Source organism: Orycteropus afer, unplaced genomic scaffold (assembly GCF_000298275.1).
Source record: "Orycteropus afer afer isolate SDZICR_OR568_19922 unplaced genomic scaffold, OryAfe1.0 scaffold00178, whole genome shotgun sequence".
Taxonomy (NCBI): Eukaryota; Metazoa; Chordata; class Mammalia; order Tubulidentata; family Orycteropodidae; genus Orycteropus; species Orycteropus afer.
Window position 1 is genome coordinate 6,192,168 of NW_006921765.1, and position 25,199 is coordinate 6,217,366.

The 25,199-nt window shown below is 43.8% G+C and overlaps 1 protein-coding gene across 1 annotated transcript in view; it reads right to left on the minus strand.

Annotated features, from left to right (window-relative positions):
- The window catches only part of DCPS (decapping enzyme, scavenger), a 92,209-nt gene extending 67,109 nt beyond the window's left edge, over positions 1-25,100 (minus strand). The window contains exons 1-2 of the mRNA XM_007947232.1: positions 24,900-25,100; positions 19,098-19,272 (exon numbers count right to left, since the gene is read on the minus strand). Coding sequence (XP_007945423.1) covers positions 19,098-19,272; positions 24,900-25,100 — 376 coding nt within the window. The remainder of the gene's footprint in view (positions 1-19,097; positions 19,273-24,899) is intronic.
- Between the last annotated feature and the right edge of the window lie 99 nt (positions 25,101-25,199).

Genomic DNA, 25,199 nt, shown 5'->3' on the forward strand with positions numbered 1-25,199 from the left:
TGCAATGATGGGCTCACGTATAGCAGGGATTGTGGGGCTGGCGCGGGATCGGGCAGTGTTTCGTTCTGCTGTGCATGGGGTCACTATGAGTCGGAAACAACTCGATGGCACTTAACAACAACAACAAAAGGATTACACACTGGGCAGGCAGAGAAGGAACTATATAACTGTAGCTCTCTGCTTGCTGTTGTCAGTTACTGCTCAGTTGATCCAACTCATGGCTACCTCACATGTGCACAGAACTGTGCTTTATAAAGTTTTCAAGACTGTTATCTTTTAGATAGAAGCAGATCACAAGGCCTGTGTCTTGATGCACCTCTGGGTGGGTTTGAACAATCAACCTTACCGTTAGCAGTTAAGTGTTGTTGTTGTTGTTGTTGTTGTTATGTGCCCTCATAGCAACCCCTCCTTGGGTTTCCAAGGCAGTATCACCACAGAAGTAGATCGCCCAACCTTCCTTGCAAGGAGTGGCTGGTGGGTTTGAACGCCAGCCTTCTTGTTAGCAGTCAAGTACAACACTACCAGAGCTCCTAGTAGTTAAGTAATTAGCTGTTAGTGCAACCTAGACACTCCACTCTCTGCTTCCGTGTGCAGCAAATACTAATATGGCCATAATAATGCAAGTACTCCTTACTCATTTAAAACTTAGAATCAATTTACAGGCAAAGCATAAAAGACTTCAATATAGTTACACAACAGATAAACTGTGACAATGTGAAGTAAAATACAGCTGAAAAGACAGGAGATAGTGAAGGACAGAGATAAGGTGGGAAGGGTAAAAAAAAAAAATAACAGAACCCACTGTTGTCATGTGAACTTTGACTCACAGAGACCCCATGTGTTACAGTCTAACTGAGCCCCATAGGGTTTTCTTGGCTGTAATCTTTATAGAAGCAGATTACCAGGCCTTTCTTCCACAGTGCCACTGGTTAGTACTGAAGAGCAAACTGTCTACACCACTCAGAAACTTGGTGGGAAAGGTGAGGACTAACATGGTAAAACTTAAAGGAGATAGAGTAAGAACTAAAGATTTTAATGCATGTAGGATTCTCGAGACAATCGATAAATAACTAAAACAATAACACAGCCATCCTAAGGGAAGAAGATTGAGGAAAATATAAAGAAGCTAAACCTTCCAGCTTTCACTGTGCAGAATTGACTGACATCAAAATTTGATGAATAAAGAAAGAGTTGCATGAGCATATTATTCAGATAAGTGTCCAGAGGCGTGGTGCTTATGTTTTTGTGTCAACTTGGTTGGGCCTGGTTGAGTGGCTAGGCAGCTGGTGGTAGTTATTCCCCATGATGAGACTGGTAATCAACTCCATGGTGGGATCTACCACAAGCAGCTGAGTAGCTGCCATTGGGTATGTGGTCTGCTTCCTATATATAAGGAGAAGCTTTGAGAATGGTCTCTAGCCTTTGGCATGCTTGGACCCTGCATGCAGCCGTGTCATTGCTCAGCAGCCTGCTATGCTCTGCTGACCTTGGGACTTACAGTGGACTTAAGTTAATGGCCTGCCGTGTGGATTGGTAACATTGGGACTGTGCCTTTTTACTTGTCAACCTTGGGGCTTCTCAGCCTCAGCAGCCAACAGCTGTCTGATGAAGAAATGCCTCTAGTTCCTGTGGGCCGGGAGCAGGAGACAGAGCTGGACCCCAAGGTTGAGGGACTTTCACCCAGACCCTAGAGCCTGGCAGTTGAACATGGACTAAAAGCCTCGAAATTGTAAGAATAAACTCCTGTTTGTTAAGGCCTTCCCATTTGTAGTATATTCCTATCAGAGTGCCACTAGGTAACCAGAACAAGAGGTAACTACCAGAAGTGCTAATCCCAGAAATGCTCTTAGAGGTAGTGATCCTGGGAAGCAGGACTAGGGTAAGGCAGTATGGAACAAGAGTCCATTTCTTTCATTTCAAGCCTTTCTGTGCTATTTGTTGATTTTACCCTGACAATGCATTACTTTGGTAAAAAGCCCTTGCCTTACTCCATTCAGCAGGTCTAGATTCTCATATACAAACACTCCTTAAGCAATTCTTAAATGATGAATCCTTCTCATTAAGAATAATGTTACTAAATAAACCTCTAGAGTTCCATTCAAACTTGAGATGCTATGACTTTGTACTGTAATATGATAAAGAAATCTCACAAGGCTGGCTAGCCTGTTACTTGATTCCTCATTTTTCATTCAGAGAAACCACCTCTCAGAGCTGCACTCTGACTTGCACTGGTATGGCTCTTTGGCACACGCCTGGGGTATTTCTCACGTCAGATAAGGATGTCACTCTTGAACACCCCTCTCCGGAAGTGTCCTGACTGAGATCTGCTTTGGCAAGGTGTTCCCTGTTGGCCATTGTTTGGATGATTCTTGTCCTTTGGCTTAGCTGCAATGGGAGCATTGCCACGGACATCCACAGGGGGTGGGAGAGAGGCCTGTGCTTGGCTGTGCTTGAGCAGAGTCTGGGGAGTAAGGTACTTGGCCTTGTTCCCAGTGGCTGGAGGCCCTATCCACACTCTGCTGAGACTAGTGTCGTCTGTAGTCAGCTCAGCTCAGCACAGGGCTCCCTCAGCTCCTAGAAAGGAAATGGCCTGGCTGGCCACTCCTCCACTGCCAAGAAGAGGATGCAGAAATGGAAGTCAGCCAATGCCCAAAACCCAGAGGAAGAGGCCCAAAGTGAACACTTTCACTTTCTCCAACAGTGACTGAAAATCAAACTTGAGAATGAAGACAGAAATCCACAATTTTGGGGGGGGAATATTCTTAGTTCTTTTAAAGATCTGCTAGTTTTTCTTAACTTTTACTTGGGAAATCTATTGCACATATAAACAACCAAACTCACTGCTGTCGAGTCAGTCCCAACTCATAGCGACCCCTCCTTGGGTTTACAAGGCAGTATGACTACAGAAGTATATTGCCCAATCTTCCTTCTGGGGAGTGGCTGGTGGGTTTGAACCACCAGCCTTCTGGTTAGCAGTCAAATGCCTTAGGCACTATGCCACCAGAGCTCCTGTTGCACATTGAAGTGAACTGCTTGATGTGGCCCTTCTAGCCAATGTCCTCCATTCTATGATGTCTTGTAAATCCTAATATCCATGCCTGTTTAGGGTGGTGGTAGTTAAGGTCAGGTATCAATTTGGCTGGGCAGCTGGTAGTAGTCATTCCCTATAATGACTGGCAATCGGCTCTATGATGGGATTTGCCTTGAGCTGCTGATTGTTAAAGCCATCCACTTAGGTTATTTCTGTTGGGGCAACACAGGTGGAATGTACCTTGAGTCCTGCCTTGCTGGAGGGTATAATTCAAATCACTACCCTTAGCTTCCTTGAGGATATACCTTCGAATCTCGTGGGAAGGCTCGCCCTCCTCTTGCTCCAGTTTTGGGTTGTGGCTCATCCTCATCTCACCCCTGGATTTGGGACAGCAGCCATCATCTGATCTGCTGATCGAGGTTCATCAAACCCCGAGAATTGGGAGGATCCTCCAGACCCACTCACGGACCTGGGACTCGCCAGCCTGCCAGCCTCCACCACTGCTATGTGAGACGATTCCTTGGGTGTCTGTGAGTTCTGTGAGGTGTTACAGCGAAATACAGAACCCTAAGATGGCGGAAATTACTGGGAGGAGGAGGAGTAGTTAATGTCTGAAATGATGGAGTGGCACGGTAGTTTGGACATTTGGGACATCTTTAACTTCTGCCTCATGGGAACCAGCCTTGTGCTGATCTTTCTGAGAGAAATTGTTCAAGCAAGCTCATTGCTGTTGAGTCAGATCAACTCATAGTGACCCCTCCTTGGGTTTCTGAGGTGGTATCACTAGGGAAGTAGATCATCCAATTTTCCTTCCAAGGAATGGCTGGTGGTTTTGAACCGCCAGCCTTCTGGTTAGCAGTCAAATGCCTTAAGCACTACGCTACCACAGCTCTCATTGCACATATGTTGTTGTTGTTGTTGTTGTGTGCCGTCGAGTCGGCACCGACTCATAGCGACCCCTCCTTGGGTTTCCAAGGCAGTATCACTACGGAAGTAGGATTGCCCAACCTTCCTTCCGAGGAGTGGCTGGTGGGTTTGAACCGCCAGCCGTCTGGTTAGCAGGCAAGTGTCTTAGCCACTATGCTACCATTGCACATATAGAAGTGTATAAATAATAAAAGCGCACTACTTAAAGACCAAAATGAAACAAAAGAAGACTCATGCACTGAACACTCAATCCAAGAAACAGAACATTATTAAACGTGTTATGTCCTCTCTGCTCCCAGGAGGAATAGCCACTTTCATGAATGTGGGACTAATCATTTCTTTTTTGTCTTCACAGTTTTATTTGTGCTCAACTACTAACTTAAATGTTCACAGTTCAAACCCACCCAGCGGTGCTACGAAACAAAGGTCTTTGCAACCTCCTTCCATAAGATTACAGCCAAGAAAACCCTATTGAGTAGTTCTAAGGCCCTCAACGAGATGGACTGACAGAGTGGCTGCAACGATGGGCTCAGGAAAAGCAAGGATTGCTGGCACAGAACCTGGCAGTGTTTCGTTCTGTTGTGCACAGGGTCACTGAGAGTCTGAGGCGACTTGATGGCACCTAACAACAACTCTGTAACACATGAGTCAGAATCAACTTGATGGTAATGAGTTTGTGGGTTTTTTGTTTGTTTCTTAAAAACACATACCTAGAAGTCCCTGAGGACACAAATTTTTAACTGCTATTGATGGTTTGAACCCTCTGAAAAAGGTCTGGCAATTTGCTTTCAAAAGGGTACAGCCATGGAAACCCTATAGAACACAGTTCTATTCTTAAACACTTGGGGTTGCCATGAGTCAGAAAAGACTCACTGGCAACTGGTTTGGTTTTTGGTTATGTATCCCTAACAGTATATTGTTTTCCAGCTTTATATAATTGGAATCACATTGCTTGTATTTTGCATCTTGCTCTACATTCGTGAGATAAATCATTGTTGGTGTGTGTAGCTATAGTCCATTCATTTTCACTATAGAAATACCCCTCAATTTAATTATCCATTCTACTACTGTTTGACATTGGATGGTTTTTAGGGAAACTTGTGGAAATGGTTAGTCTTTTAAAATGCTCCTAACAAGCCCTCAGCTCTCCCTCTGGAGCTCCAGGTTTTCCCTCTGCAGAGGGCACAGGGAGAAAAACCTGGGCCTGCACAAAGAGCCCTGGTGGCACCAGTGGTTAAAGTGCTTGGCTGCTAACCATAAGGTCAGAGGTTTGAACCCACCAGCTGCTCTACAGGAGAAACATGAGGCAGTTTGCTTCCTTAAAGATTTACAGCCTTGGAAACCCTTCAGGACAGTTCTACTGCCCTATAGGGTCGCTGTGAGTTGGAAGTGACTTGATGGCAATGGGTTTGGGCAGACCGCAAAAGTACAGGGGTTCCCTCCGCAACCAGCAGAGGCAATTCTCAAGGTCCTTTCTCTGCTCCCTTTCCGGCCTCACTCACAGATACCTATTCTCCTCCTCGTGAACCTGAGAATCCACCCTCCTTCTTTACATTGGGCAAACAATTGGCCTTTTTAGAGGCAGTCTGGATTTGAGTCACACCCCTTTCCCTACTATCCCCCCAGGTAAGAGGCCACAGAGATCTCAATGAAAGGGCTCCATTGATGGGCCATAGGAATGAGAGCTGCAGCAGCAGGATGAGATGAATCCAGGCTCTGCCCTGCCTGGATGGCTGGATGGCCAGGGCAGGTGGGGGGGGAGTAAGGCGCCAGGTATTAGGCCCACAAGTTCCTCAAGCTGACCATAGGGCAGCAGGGAAGAATGGAAAACTACTCACATTCAGGGCCAGGAACTGTTTCACTGTTACGTGTATCGCTTTAAGGCTCAAATAACTTTAAAGGTAGAGAAACAATAACAGATAGTAACTAACAATTACTGGACACAAGGAGTCCCTGGGTAGTAAAAACAGTTCCTGCACTTGGCTGCTAACCAAAAGGTTGGAGGTTCCAGTCTACCCAGAGGTGCCTTGAAAGAAAGGCCAAGCAATTTCCCTCCAAAAAACCAGTCACTGAAAACCCCATGGAGCTCTACCCTGACACACATGGGCTGTCTTGAGTCAGAGATGACTCAACAGCACCTTTTTTTTTTTTTTAATTGAATACATGCCATATGCCAGCACTGTGCTAAGTGCTCTAGACAACTTACCTCAATGAGTAAGGAAATTCATTTAGGAGCTCAAGACCAGCATTTAAAAAAAATGAAATAGATAAGATTAAAATTTAACTGAAAATACTAGAGTGTGTCACATAAAATAGGGCTAAGTATTACTTTGTGAAACTTTTGCTTCACTTACAGTCAAATGTATTTATTGATGTGGACTGTGTCACAATGTAAACTTTCTCTCACTGTGAGCAGAAGCTAAAGATTTTTGTAAAACACTTCCTTATCTCATTTATTTCATAATCATCCATGGAGGTATGCTCAAATTAGGTACAGTTACTAAGTTAATTTAACAAAGGAAAACAACAAAACTACTTCCCCAACCTTGAATATACTACACACCCAGCCCATGGTCCTCCCCTCCCTCACTACATTCCTGACACAAAGGCCTCCTTTTTGTTCCTCTTTCTTGCCCCACAATATGTGCTGTTCCCTGAACTCAGAGAAAATCCTCCCCACACCTCTTACCAGCTCTTTGCACATACTGGTTCCTTTTTATGCTTAAGATGCCAGTTTAGATCATCTCCTCAGAGCCTTCCTGGACCACCATCCAGAGCAGCCCATAGGCCCTGCTCATGGCCCATTTATTAACTCGTCTTGCTTGCCGCCTGCCTTTCCCACTAGCATGTGAACTCCAAAAATAAGCACAGTACCTATTTTACTCACCAGTTCATATCTAGCATCTAGTATTCCCCAGTTCCCTGGATAGTGCAAATAGTTTGTGTTCAACTGCTAACCACCCAATGGTACCATGCTAGAAATAGAAAGGCCTGGTGATCAGCTTCTGTTAAGATTACAGCCAGAGAACTGGTGTATGTTTTGCTGTGTATATTCTCAACAACAACAAAAAATTAGAGCCAAGAAAAAACCTGTGGGCAGTTCTATTCTGTAACACACTGGAACTAACTCAATGATAACTAACAACAATACAGTACCTGGCACACAACAAACTACTGAATCCAGCAGAGAAAGAGAGTATTATGACACAGTGTGTCACATTCATATGTGTTAAATGAATAAATAAATAAACTTGCCTACATCCTCACAGTTAGTAAATGATAAGGTCACAATTCCAGCCTACAGTTCTCTGACTCAGGCTTGCTCTCTTCCCTTGCACTATACTAAAGTGGAGAAACAGCAAGAAACTACACAAGGTCACACCCTAGGAAGTGTTAGTGCTGTGACTGATCCCATGCATGTCTAACTCTGATGCTCATATTCTTTCCATTATGTCACCAGAGTCAGGGGGACAGGAGGAATTCAGAGCAGCAGCCTCTCGCAGGTAGATGGGAATTTTGAGGGAACTAAAGAAGAGACTGCCAAACTTTTAGAACGGAAGAGAAGAAACTTGCTAATGGCTGAAGAAATATCAGAAGAAACCAGGAAAACAGGTAGTTTCTTCCTGTAAAGCCCAGGAAGAGAGCAGCCAACTCAGAAATGACTGGCCCCTAGGTAAGCAGGAGTCTGGAACTTGGTCTCAAGAAGCAGCCAGAGCCAGTAGAAACACTCAAAGCAATAATGTGCAGGGAACCCAAAGAGCTGAAGCTGCAAGAACTGCATCTTTAGACCCACCCTTCAGGTGGATCTAAAAAGTTCAGGGATCAAGATGGAGAGGCAGGGGCCGAGAAGGCTGGCTGAGAAGTCCTACAGAGGTTAAAGGAGCTGGACACAGGAATACTTGGGCAATGCTGCTACCTTGTGGCCGTGGAAGGATTGGCCACAGGAAAAAGAATCTACAGATGAGTCAGTCTGAGGGTTCATTTCAGTGGTCATTAATGAGCACCTAATATGGGTCTCCACTGCCCATCTGTCTGTGATGGTTTGCTAAAACACCATTATTTCAAATACTACCAGGGTCACCCATGGTGAACAGGTTTCAGTGGTGCTTCCAGACTAAGACAGACTAGAAGAAAGGCCTGGCAATCTACTTCTGAAAACTAATGAAAATCCCATGGATCATGACAGAATGTAGTTTGATACAGTGCTGGAAGAGGAGCCCCCTGGTTGGAATGCACTCAAAACACACGGTGGCTGCAACAATGGACTTGAGCATGAAGATGGCACAGCACCAGGCAATGTTTCCTTCTGTTGTACACAGGGTTCCCATGAGCCAGAGCCAACTCAACAGCAACAACAGGAGTCTGGCTGCTAGGATTAGAAATTGCTCTGCCTTCAAGGACTCTATTCCCAACATCTAGGCAGCAACCAAACCCTGTGTCATCTACCTCCATAACGCCCACTACCACCTCAGTGTAAGCCCCCAAATCTTTCAATACCTCACATGACCACTTGTGTCCAATTCCGGCAGACTGTTCACTGGTCTCCCCATTGCCAATCTCCCTTGCTTTCTATCTGTCCTACACACTCAGCCTAAAATGCAAATCTGACCATGTTAGTCCCTGGCTTAAAATCCTTTTATAATCCTTTTATGGCTTATCATGTCCAACATCTATTAATCAGGCCCTCTATGACATGGCTCCAGCCATCTCTCAATATCCTTCACTTACCCTGCATAGGACACATTAGACCACAGGCAGTTCCACACAGGCAACCTCCAGGCCTCTGCTCACACTGCTCCCTCTGCCTAGAATGCCCTTTCTCCTGCGAATACCTGGAGTATCTACTCACCTTGTATAATGTTGCGGCCCCAGAAGCTGTCTGACTTCTGAAGGGGGAATGAGAATCATCATCAGCCCAGAGCTGATTCCTATGAGGTGAAAATCAGAGATACCTTCAGTCTTCTACTGTTTTTCATCAATTCTGACATCAGCAGTTCCCTCCAGGGCACTCTCCACTTCTCTGCTTGTTGCTGTTGTGTTGTTGTTATGTGCCGTCGAGTTGGTACCGACTCATAGCGACCCCTCCTTGGGTTTCCGAGGCAGTATCACTATGGAAGTAGGATTGCCCAACCTTCCTTCCGAGGAGTGGCTGGTGGGTTTGAACCGCCAGCCTTCTGGTTAGCAGTCAAATGCTTTAGCCACTTCTCTGCTAGGTTTGATAATTCACAGCAATGGCCACCCAGAACGCATATACCATACTCACAATTATATGATTTATTAGGGAGGCAACAGGCTACAACTCAGGATACATCTTCAATCAGGACAACTTCCAACAAAGACAGACCTCAGTTCCTTCTTCCCCATCCCAGCAAGCAGGCTGTGCTAGCCTCTTATTGACCAGGCTAGCCTAGCCTCCTCTTAGCTGTGCTAGCCAACAGCCTCTGCTGCCTGGTCCCTCTCGGCCTCTGCCCTGCTTGAACAAGTGTTATAGCTCTTTAGCTCTGTCAACAAATGCTTGGCAGTACCCTACTTCTTCAACAAGCCTCCTTCCCAAAGGCATTCAACTCTCTTGCTTTGTGAGCCAGGACACCCACTGTAGCCATCTCATGCCAGTCTTGGGTTTCCCAGTGTTCATATTGCTGCCATGTCAACTCTCACCATGTTCTGCCATCTTCAATGTTACAGCTCTCTCTGTCTCCTGGGTCTAGGAGGTTCTCAGTGCAGGGACCCCGGGTCCAAAGGACATGCTCCACTCCAGGATCTTCTTCTTGATGGTAGTGAGGTCGCCATCAACCTCTGTGGGATTGGCCCTTTTATAAGCCTACTCCTCCCATAAAACCTACAAATTGACCGATCCCCTCAGTGAGACAGTCACCTAATTTGCATAGTAATCAACCAATCACTGCAAGGGTTTTAAGTACCTTATTTGCAAAGAAAACTGTTCAATCCCTTTGCAAGACTGTGGCCTAGCAAATCATTTAGGTAAAACTACAAACCCAAGGCAAGGAAGGTCATATATAAAGAGAAACCTGTTGCACTGTACCTTGCAAGAATCAATGATCTTTGTCCTCACCCTTTTCCTTACAACGTTTCCCCTTTATGCCCAATGGATTTCGACCACTGCACCTGTAACGCTTTATTACCCATCCAACTAGTTGCTGGCAAGTTGATTTCTGACTCAGCGTCAGAGTAGAATTGTGCTCAATAGGATTTTCAGTGGCTGGTTTTTGGAAGTAGACTGCCAAGCCTTTCTTCTGAAGCACTTCTGGGTGGACTTGAACCTCCAACTTTTCAGTTAACTGCTGAGAGTGTTAACTGCTTGTACCACGCAGGGGCTCTTCATTTTATTTTAAAATATCTTGTGGTCCCTTCTAGGAGCTCTGGTGGCATAGTGCCTAAGGCATTTGACTGCTAACCAGAAGGCTGGTGGTTCAAACCCACCAGCCACTCCTCGGAAGGAAGGTTGGGCAATCTACTTCTGTAGTGATACTGCCTCAGAAACCCAAGGAGGGGTCGCTATGAGTCAGATCCGACTCTATAGCAGTGAGTTTGGTTTGGTTTGGTGGTCCCCTCTATAAGACCATGAGAGGAGGGATGGTATCTTATTCACTTCTGAAGCTCCAGTATCCAGCACAGAGCTCAGCACATCCTCATAATAATAGTGTTGTTGTTGTTGCTGTTAGGTGCCATTGACTTGGCTCTGACTCATAGTGATCCTATATACAACAGAATGAAACACTGCCTAATCCTGTGCCACCTTCACAATCTTCACTATACCTGAATCCATCATTGCAGCCACTGTGTCAATCCATCTTGTTGAGGGCCTTCCCCTTTTTTGCTGACCCTCCACTTTACACCAAGCATGACATCCGTCTCCAGGGAATGGTCCCTTCTGATAACATGACCAAAGTAGGTGAGACAAAATCTGGCCATTCTTGCTTCTGTGGAAGGCTGAAGTGGTAGACCAAAGCGGCACCTCACTGAAAATTACAGAACTTTAACAGAACTAGCAGGCATGATTAAAATAGACATTAATCATGGTGACTAATTTGTTATTTTTCCCTCCCTTTTGCTTTCTTTTAAGTAAAGAGAATAGCCAATCTCTTTACAGAGGCTGAGTTTTTTAGATTTGCTATTTTCAATTATGTATTCTTTTATGCATAACCCTCTCCCACGACTGATTTCAGCTGAGAACCGTAACCTATAAAGCAAGACAACCCTAGGAAGAGGGATGCTGAGTCTGGAGTAACAAGGGAAGAGAAGAACAAAGACATTCTTGCCAGTCCGAGGGATCTTCAGCCCCTTCCCATCTCCCTATACAATCATGTTTACCCCTTTGCTTGGGGAAACAGATGTTTTAGAGAAATGAGTCTCACTGTCTCCTTGGGTATCGATAGTCAATAAATCTTTTGCTTTCCCACTTCAACCTGTTGTGATCATTGGCTCTTCGCGATGAGTAAGGTCCTTATTTTCCTACAGCACTTCCAAGGAGCATTCCAGCTACACTTCTGCATCACCTGTGGGCAGAGGCACTGCTGGTACCTTAGGATTTTATACCAAGGCCCACTGACAGGTGGCATTCCAAATTCCACAGAAATTCTCCACAGCCCAGTATATTCCCTCCTGGCTCTTATAAATCATTTGTCTTTATTTAATCACTTGGCTTTGTGCATCTGCTTTTTGTCCTCCCCACCATATAAACTCTACAAGGGTAGTTCTTAGTTACTGTGGAGTTGGTCAACCTTATGTATAATAGAATGAAACCTTGCCCAGTTATTGTAAGTTATTATTTACATTAGTAACACTTCATGTGGAAACCTTGTGTTTGGATGGAAAAAGCACAGACTTTGGAACCAGACATATCTGGCTGGAATCTCCCTGCTCTGCTTCTCCTTCTTGCTGTGTGACCTTGGGCAAGTCATTTAATCTTTCTGAGTCAGAGTCTCCTAATTTGTAACATGGAGATCGTAATACGTACCTCACTGGATTGTGGTGAAAATCACTTGATAAACTACATGTAAAAAAGTTCTGCAAAGTATGAAAGGCTATACTACACTCCAGCTGCAATAGCTATTGGTCTTTTTCTGTCTAGAGCAAAGAAGAGTGAAGAAAACCAAAGACTCAAGAAAACAATTAGTCCAAAGGACTAACGGATGACATGAACCACAGCTTCCACTACCCTGAGACCAGAAGAAATAGATGGTGTCTAGCTATAACCACTAGTTGCTCTAATCAGGATCACAATAGAAGGCACTAGATTGAATGGGAGAAAAAAGGAAAACAAAATTCAAATTTATAAAGAAGACCAGACTTACTGGTCTAACTGAGACTCGTAGAACCCCCCAGACTATGGCCTTTAGATACCCTTCTAACTTAGAACTGATGCCACTCCTAGAGATCACCTGTCAGTCTCATAAAAGGCCTATAAAGTGAACAGCACCACCTGGGGGGAACACGCTTCTCAGAACAATCAACTATAACAAAACCAAAAGGGTAGCATTTGCCCAAAAGTAAAGTTAAGGAAGCAGGAAGGGGCAGGAAAACTGGGCCAACAGAAACAGGGAACCCAAGGTAGAAATGGGAGAGCGCTAACATATCATAGGGATTGTGACCAATGTCACAGAATAATCTGTGAATAAACTAGAAATGGGAAACTAATCTACTTTGCAAACTTTCATCTAAACCACAACAAAATATTTTTTAAAAATAAATGTCAGCTACAATTACTCCTAAGACTCTGCGTCTCTTAGTAAAACACTGCTTCATTCATTCAAGAAGTATTTAATAGATGTCGAGGGTATTTTATGTGGTGGTTCAGTAGAATTCTCACCTTCCACTTAGAAAACCTGGGATAGATTCCCTGTCAATGCACCTCATTTACAGCCAACACCAGTCTGTCAGTGGAGGCTTGTGTGTTGCTATGATGGTGAACAGGTTTCAGCAGAACTTCCAGACTAAGAAAGAGTAGGAAGAAAGGCTGGGCAACCTATTTCCAAAAATCAGCCAATGAAAACCCTGATTACAATGATCCCATCCCATTGTGCATAGGGTTATCACGAGTCAGGGGCCAACTTGACAGCAGCTAACAACAAGTATATTTGATACACTATGTGCTAGGTATACATCAGCGAAAAACACAAAGTTCTACATGACATCATGCATTTGTTGAATCCCATACAACTATACAGCACAAAGAATACACCCAAATGTAAATTATGGACTTTAGTTAACAATAATGTATCAATATTGGTTCATCTATTGTAACAAACATACTACATGAATGCATGATGTGAAATAGAATTGGAGGGGTGGAGCTCTGGTAGCATAGTGGCTAAGACACTTGCCTGCTAACCAGACGGCTGGCGGTTCAAACCCACCAGCCACTCCTCGGAAGGAAGGTTGGGCAATCCTACTTCCGTAGTGATACTGCCTCGGAAACCCAAGGAGGGGTCGCTATGAGTCGGGGTCGACTCGACGGCAAACAACAACAACAATGGGAACTCACTGTACTTTTTGTACAATTTTTCTGTAATCCTAAAACTGCTGTAAAAATAAAGTATATTAAAAACAAACAAAGCAAAACAAAAAAACTCAACCATAAAGAAAAATAAAGTTCTGGTATATTCTGATACATACTATACACATGAATAAACATCAAAAACATGATGAGTGAAATAAATCAATCATAAAAAGACAAATATTGTATAATCCTTATAAAAAATCCCTAGAATAGGCAAGCATATACAGATCTAAGCACATTCTTGGCTACCAGAGGCAGCTGGGAGGGAGGAGGAAAGGGAGACTCATTACTTTGGAGACAATGAGCTTCTGTTGAGGGTGATAGAAATATCTGGAAACAGATAATGGTAATGGAAGCACAACATGAGAACACAATTAACGTCACTGAACTGTCCATGTGAAGAATGCTGAAATGACAAAGATTTTGTTACATATATATTTAACACAATTTTAAAAAAAAAGTAGAATTAAAACAAAGTCAGGTGCTCCTGTTAAAGTATATATTCTAATTCAGAGTCTGCCAATAAATAAGCAAGCCAAGACATTAATAGAAAATGAAAACTGGTAGAAATTAACTAGTGATCTTAAGAGAAAGTGACTAGTGGCAGGGGTCCTAATGTAGATTTTTTGGGCAACCTAAGGAAGGAAGAGGGCATTTGAGCTCATGATGAATGACAGACTTGAATGATCTGTGTCTTAAACTGGGTACTGGAGAGAAGCAAAATCAGTGAAACTTACATATAAACAAAAAACCAAACTCACGTGGAGTGGGATCCGACTCATAGTGACCCCTCCTTGGGTTTCCGAGGCGGTATCACTATAGAAGTAGATTGCTCAACCTTCCTGCCGAGGAGTGGCTAGTGGGTTTGAACTGCTAGCCTTCTGGTTAGCAGTCAAATGCCTTAGGCACTATGCCACCAGAGCTCCCAAACTTACATATATAAGGAGAAAATTTTATCTCAAGGAAATGGTTCATGCAGCTGTAAAGGCTGGCAAGTCCTAACTCTGTGGGTCAAACGTCAAGCTGGAGGCCTCTGATTCATGCAGCTGCAGGGGCTGATGAACCCAAGATCAGTAGGCAATATAGCAGGTCTTGGAGGCTGATGAATCCAAGATCAACAAGTAAAATGGCAGATTGCTGGCTCACAAACTGCAAAGGCAACGATCCCAAGATCAGCAGGCTACTGGTTCAAGTTCAGGAACCAGAGACAATGTGAGGCAGATGTAGGATCCAGATCTACCAGAAAGCCAGAGAACTTTGCCAGGATGTCCATATATACATTGGAAGCAGCCCATACCCAAGGAAACTCCCTTTCAACTGACTGGCTGCTCTTAGCACATCTCATCATGGAGGATGACCATAACATAACTGCTAACCCACTCAGAATCATGGTCCAGTCAAGTTGACACACAACCTTAACTATCACAATGAGAAAGAGTTATCAAAGTGAAGAGCCAAGGAAGAGAAGCAAAGTAAACAGCAAATGCAAAAACTCCTGAAGAGTCTGGCATGATCCAGGAATGGAAAGAAAGCCACTGAGGCAAATGCATAATTGAAGAACATGAGGTCAGAAAATCAGGGACCAAATCATGTGGGACCTTGCAAGTATTGGTAAGAAGTCTGAATTTAATTCCAAGCACATAAGAAGCTACTGGAAGGCTTTGAATGGGAGGAGGAGGTGGGCAACAGGCTGTTTCCTGTTTTGAGACGATCACCCTGGCTGCTCTCTGGAGAACAGACGAGAGGAGAGCAAGATGGAAAACAAGAGGACCAGCAGGCAGCTCTCAAGACTCCAGACGACAGCAGTGGAGGGAAGGAAAAAGAGGGCTCAGGATTTATTTTAGAGGCCCAGCCAAGAGAACTTGCTAAGGGATGACTTCTAGGTTTTCAGCTTGAACAACTGGTTAGATGACAGGGTAAGTGAGGGGTAGGGGAGGTTTAGGGACAGGGGGGAAATCAAGAGTTCTGCTTGAGCCATGTTAAGTGTGAAGTACCCACAAGACTTCCAAATGGTCAGGGACGGAGAAGTAAGCACGGCACACAAACAACATCTAAAGTGTTTTCAGAGTTTAATGTACCTCTAAATCACCTAGGGATTTTGCTAAAATTCAGATTCTGATTCCAGAGTCTGCATGGGGCCTGGGACTCCACATTTCTAGCAAGCTCTCACAAGGTGACAATAGACCACACTATAGACCACACTCTGAGTGGAGAAAACCTAGAACACGGGTTGGCAGATGATGGCCAGCAGGCTAAATCTGGCCCATGGCCTGTATCTGAACAACCCACAAACTATTAAGAGTTTTCTTAAGTTTTAAAATGGCTGTTTAAAAAAATAATAAAAAAAAGAAGATGCAAGAGATCTTAGGTGGCCTGTAAGACATAAAATATTTACTTTCTGGCCCTTTACTGGAAGAATTTGCCAATCCTTGATTAAAAATAGTCTGTGCAGCTAAAGAAGAAGAGAAAGCCCAGCACAGAGACCTGAAGCAAATTATTCATTTGCCAATCATACTAGAAGTCCCTGGGTGGCACAAACTGTTAAGTGTTTCACTACTAATGGAAAGGCTGGCAGTTCAAACCAACCCAGAGGTACTCCAGAAACAGAGGCCCAGCAATCTGCTTCCATAGATCAGTCTTGAAAACCCTATGGAGTGCACACACAGGGTGGCCATGAGTCAGAATTTATCAACTATTCTAAAGCACCATGCCTAGTTTGAATAGAGAAAATGAAAGCATAATGTACCATACTTATCCTAACACTTTTGCTAAGAAGACAGTGAGCCCTGAAAAAGTGAAGCTGAGACTGCCAGGTGGCAGGGGGTGGTACCAGGGAGAGAGAAACTTCTATGGTTCCTCATGGGGAAGTGGATCTGTGGTGAGCCAAGAACAGACTCTTTCAGTTCTCATGTTGGAAAAAAACATTAAAAAATAGAAAGAGATAACAGTGGCCACAGCCAGTTGTGTGCAGTTACAAAAGCGCTGAAAAACTGAAATAAAATACAGTAGAAAGAGAAGGTTATGGATTCTACAGGGTAACTATCTGGACTGACTCCTCTGGACCTTGGCTAGGAGACGGTTAGCGTGGGTGGAGGGACTGGGGAAGGCCCCAGGGCCTGCAGTTTAGTGGCTGCCCCCAGCCCTGTTTGGCCACAGTGGCTTCTGTCATGTTTCTCCCACCCCATGTTGAAGAATACATTTGCTTAAATGTCAGCCCCTAAAGAAGTAAATACAGCTGTCCATTTCTGTCAACTTGAACCAATTAATCTGGCTCTCTTTCAAAGGAGGATCAGGCTGTTTTCCGTTCAGTTGTAAAGGTTTGCTTGTCACATCAATTGAGCACATATATTTCCAAAGGATAACAACAGCACTCTTTCTTGAAGGAGCAGAAAAGCCCAAATCTATTAAAAAGACTGTGGCAGGATATCCGTAAAGCCAAAGTGTGTTCTAAAATGCTGGAAGGCAAATAAAAAGACAGGAGGATATTGCAAAACTGCCATATGCTACGAAAGAGATCCCAGGATTTCCTTAATCTTTAAGGTCAACCAGTCCCCACCATGCTTCCAATAAAGCTGTCTATAAAATCTAACAATTGAAAGAGGAACAGCATCTGCCATGCTTGGCTTTTGGCACAGAATATTTTTCTTTTCAGTAAATTTTAAAATACATGCAATCAAACACAAACCTCTCCTTCTTTTAAGAACTATCTAAATGGTATCAATTGACAACAGCAGCTCAAATGTTTAGACAGGAAACTTAGGGGACAATAAGTTTATGTCAACAGAGAAGGGACAACTCAGAACAAGGGTGAGAATGAGGGTGCAAATAGCTGCACAACTTGAAGAATGTGATCACCGTCACTGAACTGTATATGCAGAAATTGTTGAATTGGTCTATGTTTTGCTGTATTTATTCTGAAGAACAAAATAAAATAAATTAAAAAACAAACTAACCAACCACAAAACCTCTTTCCTGACACATGCTACAGCATAGATTGAAGATTAGGCTGAGTGAAATAAGTCAGCCACAAAAGAAAAAATTTTATATGATCCCATTTATATGAAATACATAGAATAGGTAAATGTACAGAGATCAAACTTTATTATTAGTTAACAACAACAAAAAAAAAACAAACCTCACTGCCATCAAGTCAATTCCAACTCATAGCGATCCTCATTGACTTTCTGAGGTTATAAATCTTTGACAAAGCAGACTGACTGCTCCCTCTTCCTTCCAAGCAGCTGGTGGGTTTGAACTGCTGAACTTCTAGTTAGCAGCCAAATACCTTATCCACTATGCCACCAGAGTGCCTACTATTATTTGTTACTAATGGTTATTAAGACTGGGCAATCGACTTCCATAGAGATACTGCCTCAGAAATCCAAGGAGGGGTCACTATGAGTCAGAATTGACTCGATGGCAGTGAGTTTTGTTTTTGTTTTAATGATTATTAAAACAATAATGCTGTGGTGAAGGCATTTAGCTGCTAACCAAAAAGTTAGTCGTTTGAAACCACTAGCCACTCTGCAAGAGAAAGATGAGGCAGTCTGCTTCCATAAAGATTTATAGCCTTGGAAGCCCACTGGAGGTCACTGAGTCAGAACTGACTGATGGCACTGAGTTCAGTTTTGGTTTCCATGGTTATTAGGGGAAGGTGGGAGGGAGGGGAAAAGGTAGACATAAAGCTTAGGGGTTTAGGGGACACTGTTCTACTGTTAAGGGTGATAGAAAAATTTGGAAATGTTTAATGGTGATGGTTGAACATGATGAATGTAATTAATGTCACTGAACTATACATGTGAAGATGGTTAAAAACAGTAAATGGTTTGTTACTTATATATTTACACAATTAAAAACATGATAATGAAAGGTAAAAAAACAAACCTTTCTTTAACTCATGAATTCTTGCCTTTCTCAAGTCCATCTCCCTTGATCACGCTATTTCTCTCCCCAGACAGGCAGTTCCTCTAGGAAGTAACTGATGTTGGCAACACCCAGCACACTGCTTGGTCCACAATAGCGTGGGGAACAAGATTTCAGTCCACTGAAAGAACTTATGTGTTTCTGCCACCTATTAAAATCTGTGATTTGGAACTTGTTATTCAACCTTTCAAAACCTCCATTTCCTTACCTATAAAATCCTATCACATAGGGCTGTTTTAAGGATTAAATAAAATAATACATGTAAAATACTTAGAATGGTGGGTAGTACAATAGTAAGGGTTAATAAATGTAGACAATTATTATTACTCAATTAGTGGGTGAAACCTTTCTGTCTTATGAATCACACTTCCTCCCCAAAACATACTACACACAACAAGGTTTCTCAACCTTGGCACTACTGACATTTTGACAACATTCTTTGTGGTAGGGGCTAGTCTGTGCATTGTAAGATGTTTAGCTGCAACCCTGGCCTCTACTACCCACTGGATGATAGTAGCACTCCTAGTTATGACAACCAAAAATGTCTCTGAATAAAAATGTCCCTTGGGGGAGGGGCAAAATTCCTCCTTCCCTCCATCGAGAACCATTGCAGTATACAAATGAGTTACAGAGTCCTGGTGACCACATTGAATTTCCCAACATCCACTCTCCCCACATGCAGCCACTTCTGCTCACCACTCAGTTGCCTTGGAGGGAACAGGTGATAGGTGCTGTAGATATCATTGGAGAACTGCAACTGGAGCTCAGGGCTGCCAGTCAGGAGTTGGGCCACCTGTTCCACCTTAAATGGTGTCTTCTCCAAGATCACAACAGCATCTTCTCCGTCCCCATCCCCAGAGGCCTCATTCACCTGTGGGCAAAGACACCATTAACAGGTCAGAGCAGAGCCACCGGTGAGGCCTGGAGAGAAAAGGCAGAAATTCCCAGGGCCTGTGAAATCCCCATGCTTGAGATTTCTTTCCCTGCAATTTTCCCAATAACACTCATGTTTCTTCTTCCATAGAAGGCATCTCATAAATCAAATCCCTGCAGCAGCTCTCTTACTGAGGGGCGGATTACCCAATAAGCAAAGCAAAACTCATGTGAAACTGTTCACTACAAATTTATAGGTAAGCACAGTGAGCCTGTGCTTAGCTTGCTTACTGAGTACTCTGTCTTTTGAAAAGAGGCTTTGATTCTGTAGGAAGGTCCTGTGGGGTTGGGAGAAAGTCATATGCCAGCCATACCTAGAAGCAGAATCTTCTGATGTGGTGAAAAAAATGTGAAATTGTTCACTTGTGCTTACTTACTAATCTGCAGTGAACAATTTCACAAATAAACTAGTGCTTACCTTGCTTACTGCTCACAACTTTCTTCCAAAAGATGCAAAGCTTCTCAGCTATCTTCTTATTTTAGCCTTACAAGGCCTCTATCAAATTCTCTCCATTTTACAGGTGAAGAAAATGAGAGCTCCAGAGATTAAGTGACCTACCCAAGGTCACATGACCAGTATTGAACCAGAAGCTAGAATCTGGGTCTCCCAACTAACTCTAGCTTGAAGGCTCTCACGGCTAAGACATTCAGCACCTGCTGCAAACTGAAGATGGGTGGGGCTGAGAGAACTAGACAGAACCTTATAAAAAAATAAGTGACACAGGAAGAGGAGATGGAAGCCTAGGTCCAGGACCCACTTTCAAAGGTGGGAGCTCCTACTAAGAGTTCTGGGGAACCCTGATATCTGCCTCCTCACTGTCACTGATTCCTAGGATGGTCTCCATTCTCTCCTCAACCCCTACACTTGAGCTGAGCAGATGGCACTAAAGCCAGTCATGTATGCAGATGTTTTCCCAGGAACACTCTGCACCCCTAAACAGCACACACTAACCTTTCATCTGTACACACCCAGCACCTAACTCAGTGCCTGGCCTGTCAGTGCACAATATATGGAATTGACTGTTGTTAGCTTCTATCAAGTCAGCCCCAACTCATGGTGACTCCACACACAATGACGCCATTCACAGTGGCACCAAACATGCCCCAGCCCTGCAGCATCTCCATGATTAGCTGTTGATGGGACCACTGTGATCCACAGGGTTTTCAGTGACTTATTTCTGGAAGTAGACCACCAGGCCTTTCTTCCTGATGTTACTCTAGAAACTCTGCCGAAAGCTCAGCATCAAAGTAACACTCAAGCCTCTACAAACAAGTAAGTGGTAGCTGCACGTGAGGTGCACTGGCTAGGAATCAAACCTAGGTCTCTGTGGTATACTGACTTACTTTGTATGGCTTTTCAGTCTTTGCAACTCCCACCGGTTACTGGGTGGGACCATGCAAATAAGGTGTGTGGAACTCTAACGTAAAAATTGGTTAGTTTTCCTATGATGCTGGGCTTAAAATAAGCCGTCCTAGAGGCAGAGGGGGAATCTCACTGCTATCTAGAGAGAAGAACTAGAGTTGGAGTGGAGCATGTCCTTGGATCCAAGATCCCTGTGCTGGACCTCCTTAGCAGAGACGCCCTGGCAGACACCCTGGCAGAGGTGCCTGGCAGAGAGATGGCAGCAGTGGAACCAAGAGGCATGAAACAAAGGCAGCCTTACTGGTCCATGGAGTGAGAAAACTGAGTGCCATTGGCCAGGAGGCTTGCTGGAGGAGTGGGGTGCACCAAGGTATACCTATTGGCAGAGCTAGAAGAGCTTTGTAACACTTTCCTGAACAGGGCAGAGGCCAGGCCAAGAGGCCAAGGGCCAGAAAGATGTGCTTGAGGGAATAGCAGAGGGGAGACTGTCCTGACAGAACTGTATCCTGAGCATGTTCCTGAACCTGAATTGTAGCCTGTTACTTCCCTAATAAACCCCATAATTGTAAGTATTGTCTGTGAGCTCTGTGTTGCCACTGCAACGAATTATCAAACCCAGCAGAGAAGCAGTGAGTACATGGAAGGGATGGCTGGTGTCAGAGTTAGTAAAAAGGTTGGAGAGTGGCAGTATGTCTGGCCTCATAGGAATAAGCCTTGGGCTGCTGATGGTGACTCTGTCTCCCTCTTGTGAAGTTAGAGAAGGTCAGGTGATGCCACCTCCATGCCCTTTTTGCAGTCTCCCACAAGGAAGGTGAGGAAAATTCTACAACTGAACCACTGCTGCTCCATGGGAACTGATTACCTATTTAACAAACTGGCTCTTCTGTTAAGGGTAAAGGTCTGAAAAGCAGGGATCTTATTTCCTAATCTCTGTGTGTCCAAGAAGCTCTGCTGCTGCAGTAGTTAAGGCTTTCAGCTGCTAACCAAAATGTTAGCAGTTTGAATCCACAAGCTGCTCCGTGGGAGAAAGATGTACAGCCTTGGAAACACTATGGGGCAGTTCTACTCTTCCCTATAGGATCACTGAGTCAGAATCCACTCAGTGGCAGGGGTTATGTGGGTGCAGTGACAGGGATGAGCAAGACAGTCCAGCAGCATTCACTGGGTTACTTCTTGTTGTTGTTATGTGCCATCGAGTCGGCCCCAACTCATAGCGACCCCTCCTTGAGTTTCCGAGATGGTATCACTACGGAAGTAGACTGCCCAAACTTCCTTCCGAGGAGTGGCTGCACTGGGTTACTAGGACTTTATATATATTTATCAATCAAAATGTATTGATTATTACTGGTGATTGGAATGTAAAAGTTAGAAACAAAGAAGAAACTTTAGCAGTAAGAAAATAAGGCCTTGGTGATAAAAATGACACTGTTCACATGATAAAATTTTGTAAGACTAATGATTTATTCACTGCAGATACCTTTTTTCAACAACAGAAAGGGCAGCTACATACATGAGCCTCACCAGATGGAAATACACAGGAATCAAATAGACTACATCTGTGGAAATAGGTGATAGAGAAGCTCAATGTCATCAGTCAAAGCAAGGCCAGGAGGTGATTGTGGAACAGACCATCAATGGCTCATATGCAAGTTCACACTGAAGAAAAGTAAGGCAAGTCCAGGAGAGCCGAACTATGACCTTGATTATATCCCACCTGAAGAACAGATTTGACAGCATGAACACCAATGATGAAGACTAGATGAGTTGTAAGATGACATCAAGAACATGATGTTGTTATTGTTAGGTGCCATCGAGTCGATTCTGACTCAAGTGACTCTATGTATAACAGAACAAAACACTGCCCAACCCTGCACCATCCCCATCTCCACTGCAATCTGTTCCCCTCAGGTGACCCTGCTGGTATTCGAAATACCAGTGACATAGCCTCCTGCCTCACAGCAACACGCAAGCCACCAAAATACAACAAACTCACAGATGAGTGGTAGAAGAACATCATACACAAAGAAAACAAAAGGTCATGAAAAAGACAAGAAAGGAAAAAAAGACCAAAATGGATATCTGAAGAAACTCTGAAACTTGCTCTTGAATGGAGAGTAGCTAAAGAGAATGGAAGAAATGATGAAATAAAAGAGCTGAACAAAAGATTTCAAAGGCAGTTCGAGATGACAAAGTAAAGAATTACAATGAAATGTGCAAAGACCTGGACTTAGAAAAACAAAAGGGAAGAACACACTTGGCATTTCTCAAGCTGAAAGATCTGAAGAAAAAATGCAAGCCTTGAGTTGCAATACTAAAGGATTCTACGGGCAAAATACTGAACGACACAAGAAGCATCAAAAGAAGATGAAAGGAATACACAGAGTCACTGTACAAAAAAGAATTGGTCAACATTCAACAATTTCAGGAGGTAGCATATAATCAAGAACCAATGGTATTGAAGGAAGTAATCCAAGCCGCACTGAAGGAATTGGGAAAAACAATGCTCCAGGAATGGACAGAATACCCACTGAGATGTTTCAACAGAGGTAGCACTGGAGGTGCTTACTCATTTATACCAAGAAATTTGGAAGACAGCTAGCTATCTGCCCAACCAACTGAAAGAAATCTATATTTATGCCCGTTCCAAAGATAAGTGACCCAACAGAATGTGGATATTATCAAATATCATTAACGTCACACACAAGTAAAAGTTTGAGAAGATAATTCAAAAATGGCTGCAGCCATGTACTGACAGAGAACTACCAGAAATTCAAGCTGGATTCAGAAGAGGATGGGGAACAAGGGATATCATTGCTACTGTTAGATGGATCTAGGCTGAAAGCAAAGAATACCAGAAAGATGTTTACTTGTGTTTTATTGACTATGCAAAGGCATTCAACTGTGTGGATCATAACAAATTATGGATCACGTTGCAAAGAATGGGAATTCCAGAACACTTGTTTGTGCTCATGAGGAACCTGTACATAGACCAAGATGCTGTTATTGAAACATTACAAAGGGATACTGCATGGTTTAAAATCAGGGAGGATGTACATCAGGGTTGTATCCTTTCACCATATTATTAAATCTGTATGCTGAGCAAATAACCCAAGAAGCTGGATTATATAAAGTATGTAGAATCAGGATTGCAGGAAGACTCATTAACAACCTGTGATAAGCAGATGACATAACTTTGCTTGGTGGCAGTGAAGATGACTTGAAGCACTACTGATGAAGATCAAAGACTACAACCTTCAGTATGGATTATTCAACATAAAGAAAACAAAAATGCTCACAAGTGGACCAATAAGTGACATCACAATAAATGGAGAAAAGATTGCGGTTGTCAGGGATTTGATTTTACTAGGATCCACAGTCAACACCCATGCAAGCAGCAGTCAAGAAATCAGAAGTTGTACCACACTGCGCAAATCTGCAAAAGGCCTCTTTAAGGTGTTAAGAAGCAAGGATGTCACTTTGAAGACTAAAGTGCACCTGACCCAAGCCATAGTATTTTTAATCGCCTCATATACATGTGAAAGCTGAACAAGGCATCATGAAGACCAAAGAAGAGTTAATGTCTTTGAATTGTGTTGTTGGCAAAAAATACTGGAAACGCCATGCACTGCCAGAAGAAGGAACAAAACTGGCCTGGAAGAGGTGCGGCCAGAATGCAGTCCTTACCAGCAAGGATAGCTAGCGAGAACGGTCTCACCTACTTTGGTCACATTGTTTGGGGAAGGACCTGTCCCTGAAGAAAGATATGCGTGGTAGAGGGTCTGCGAAAAAGGGTAGCTCCTCAACGAAATGGATTGACACAGTGGCAACACGATGGACTCATGCATAGCAAGAATTGTGAGGATGGCGCAGGACCGGTCAATGTTTCTTTCTGTTGTATATAGGTTCGCTACGGATCAGAACCGACTGGAGGGGACCTGTCAAGAGGACCTTTATAGGCTATACCCTCCACAAGTGTTAGTTGTTATTTTTAGCGAGGGAGGATTTATAAAAATTAGATATAGGTGTATTAATGCCCTCACTTATCTGTCCTCTAGCCCCCTCCCCGCATTCTAGTGGTGCACTCCGCCTCCCCCGAGCAAATTGGTACTTTCCAGCCCAGATGCTTTTTTTTAAAAAAAAAAAAACCGCCTCTGAGGAGATGATTGGTTCATCCCTTCCCCATCAGGGTTGCCTAATGGTACCTTCCCATGTAGGAAAATGATTTTGTCCCGCGCAGACTCCCTCAGCACTTTTTGCACTCTAAAACCGGAGAAGGGTAAGCGGACAGGCGCAGAGGTACCATTTCCAACAGAAGCTTCCTTTTCTTCTGTGCTAGGAGCTTCCCCCTCCTCCACATCCAGTTCGCGCTTTCTCTTCGTGGGTTGAGCCGAGGTATCCGCCATGCTGCCGGGGAGGCAATGTGCGCCTGCGCAAACGCGAGCACCTCCCCTTGCCTCTTGGCACCGCCCTGGGCTGCCTCCTCTCGCTGGGGAGAATGGGGA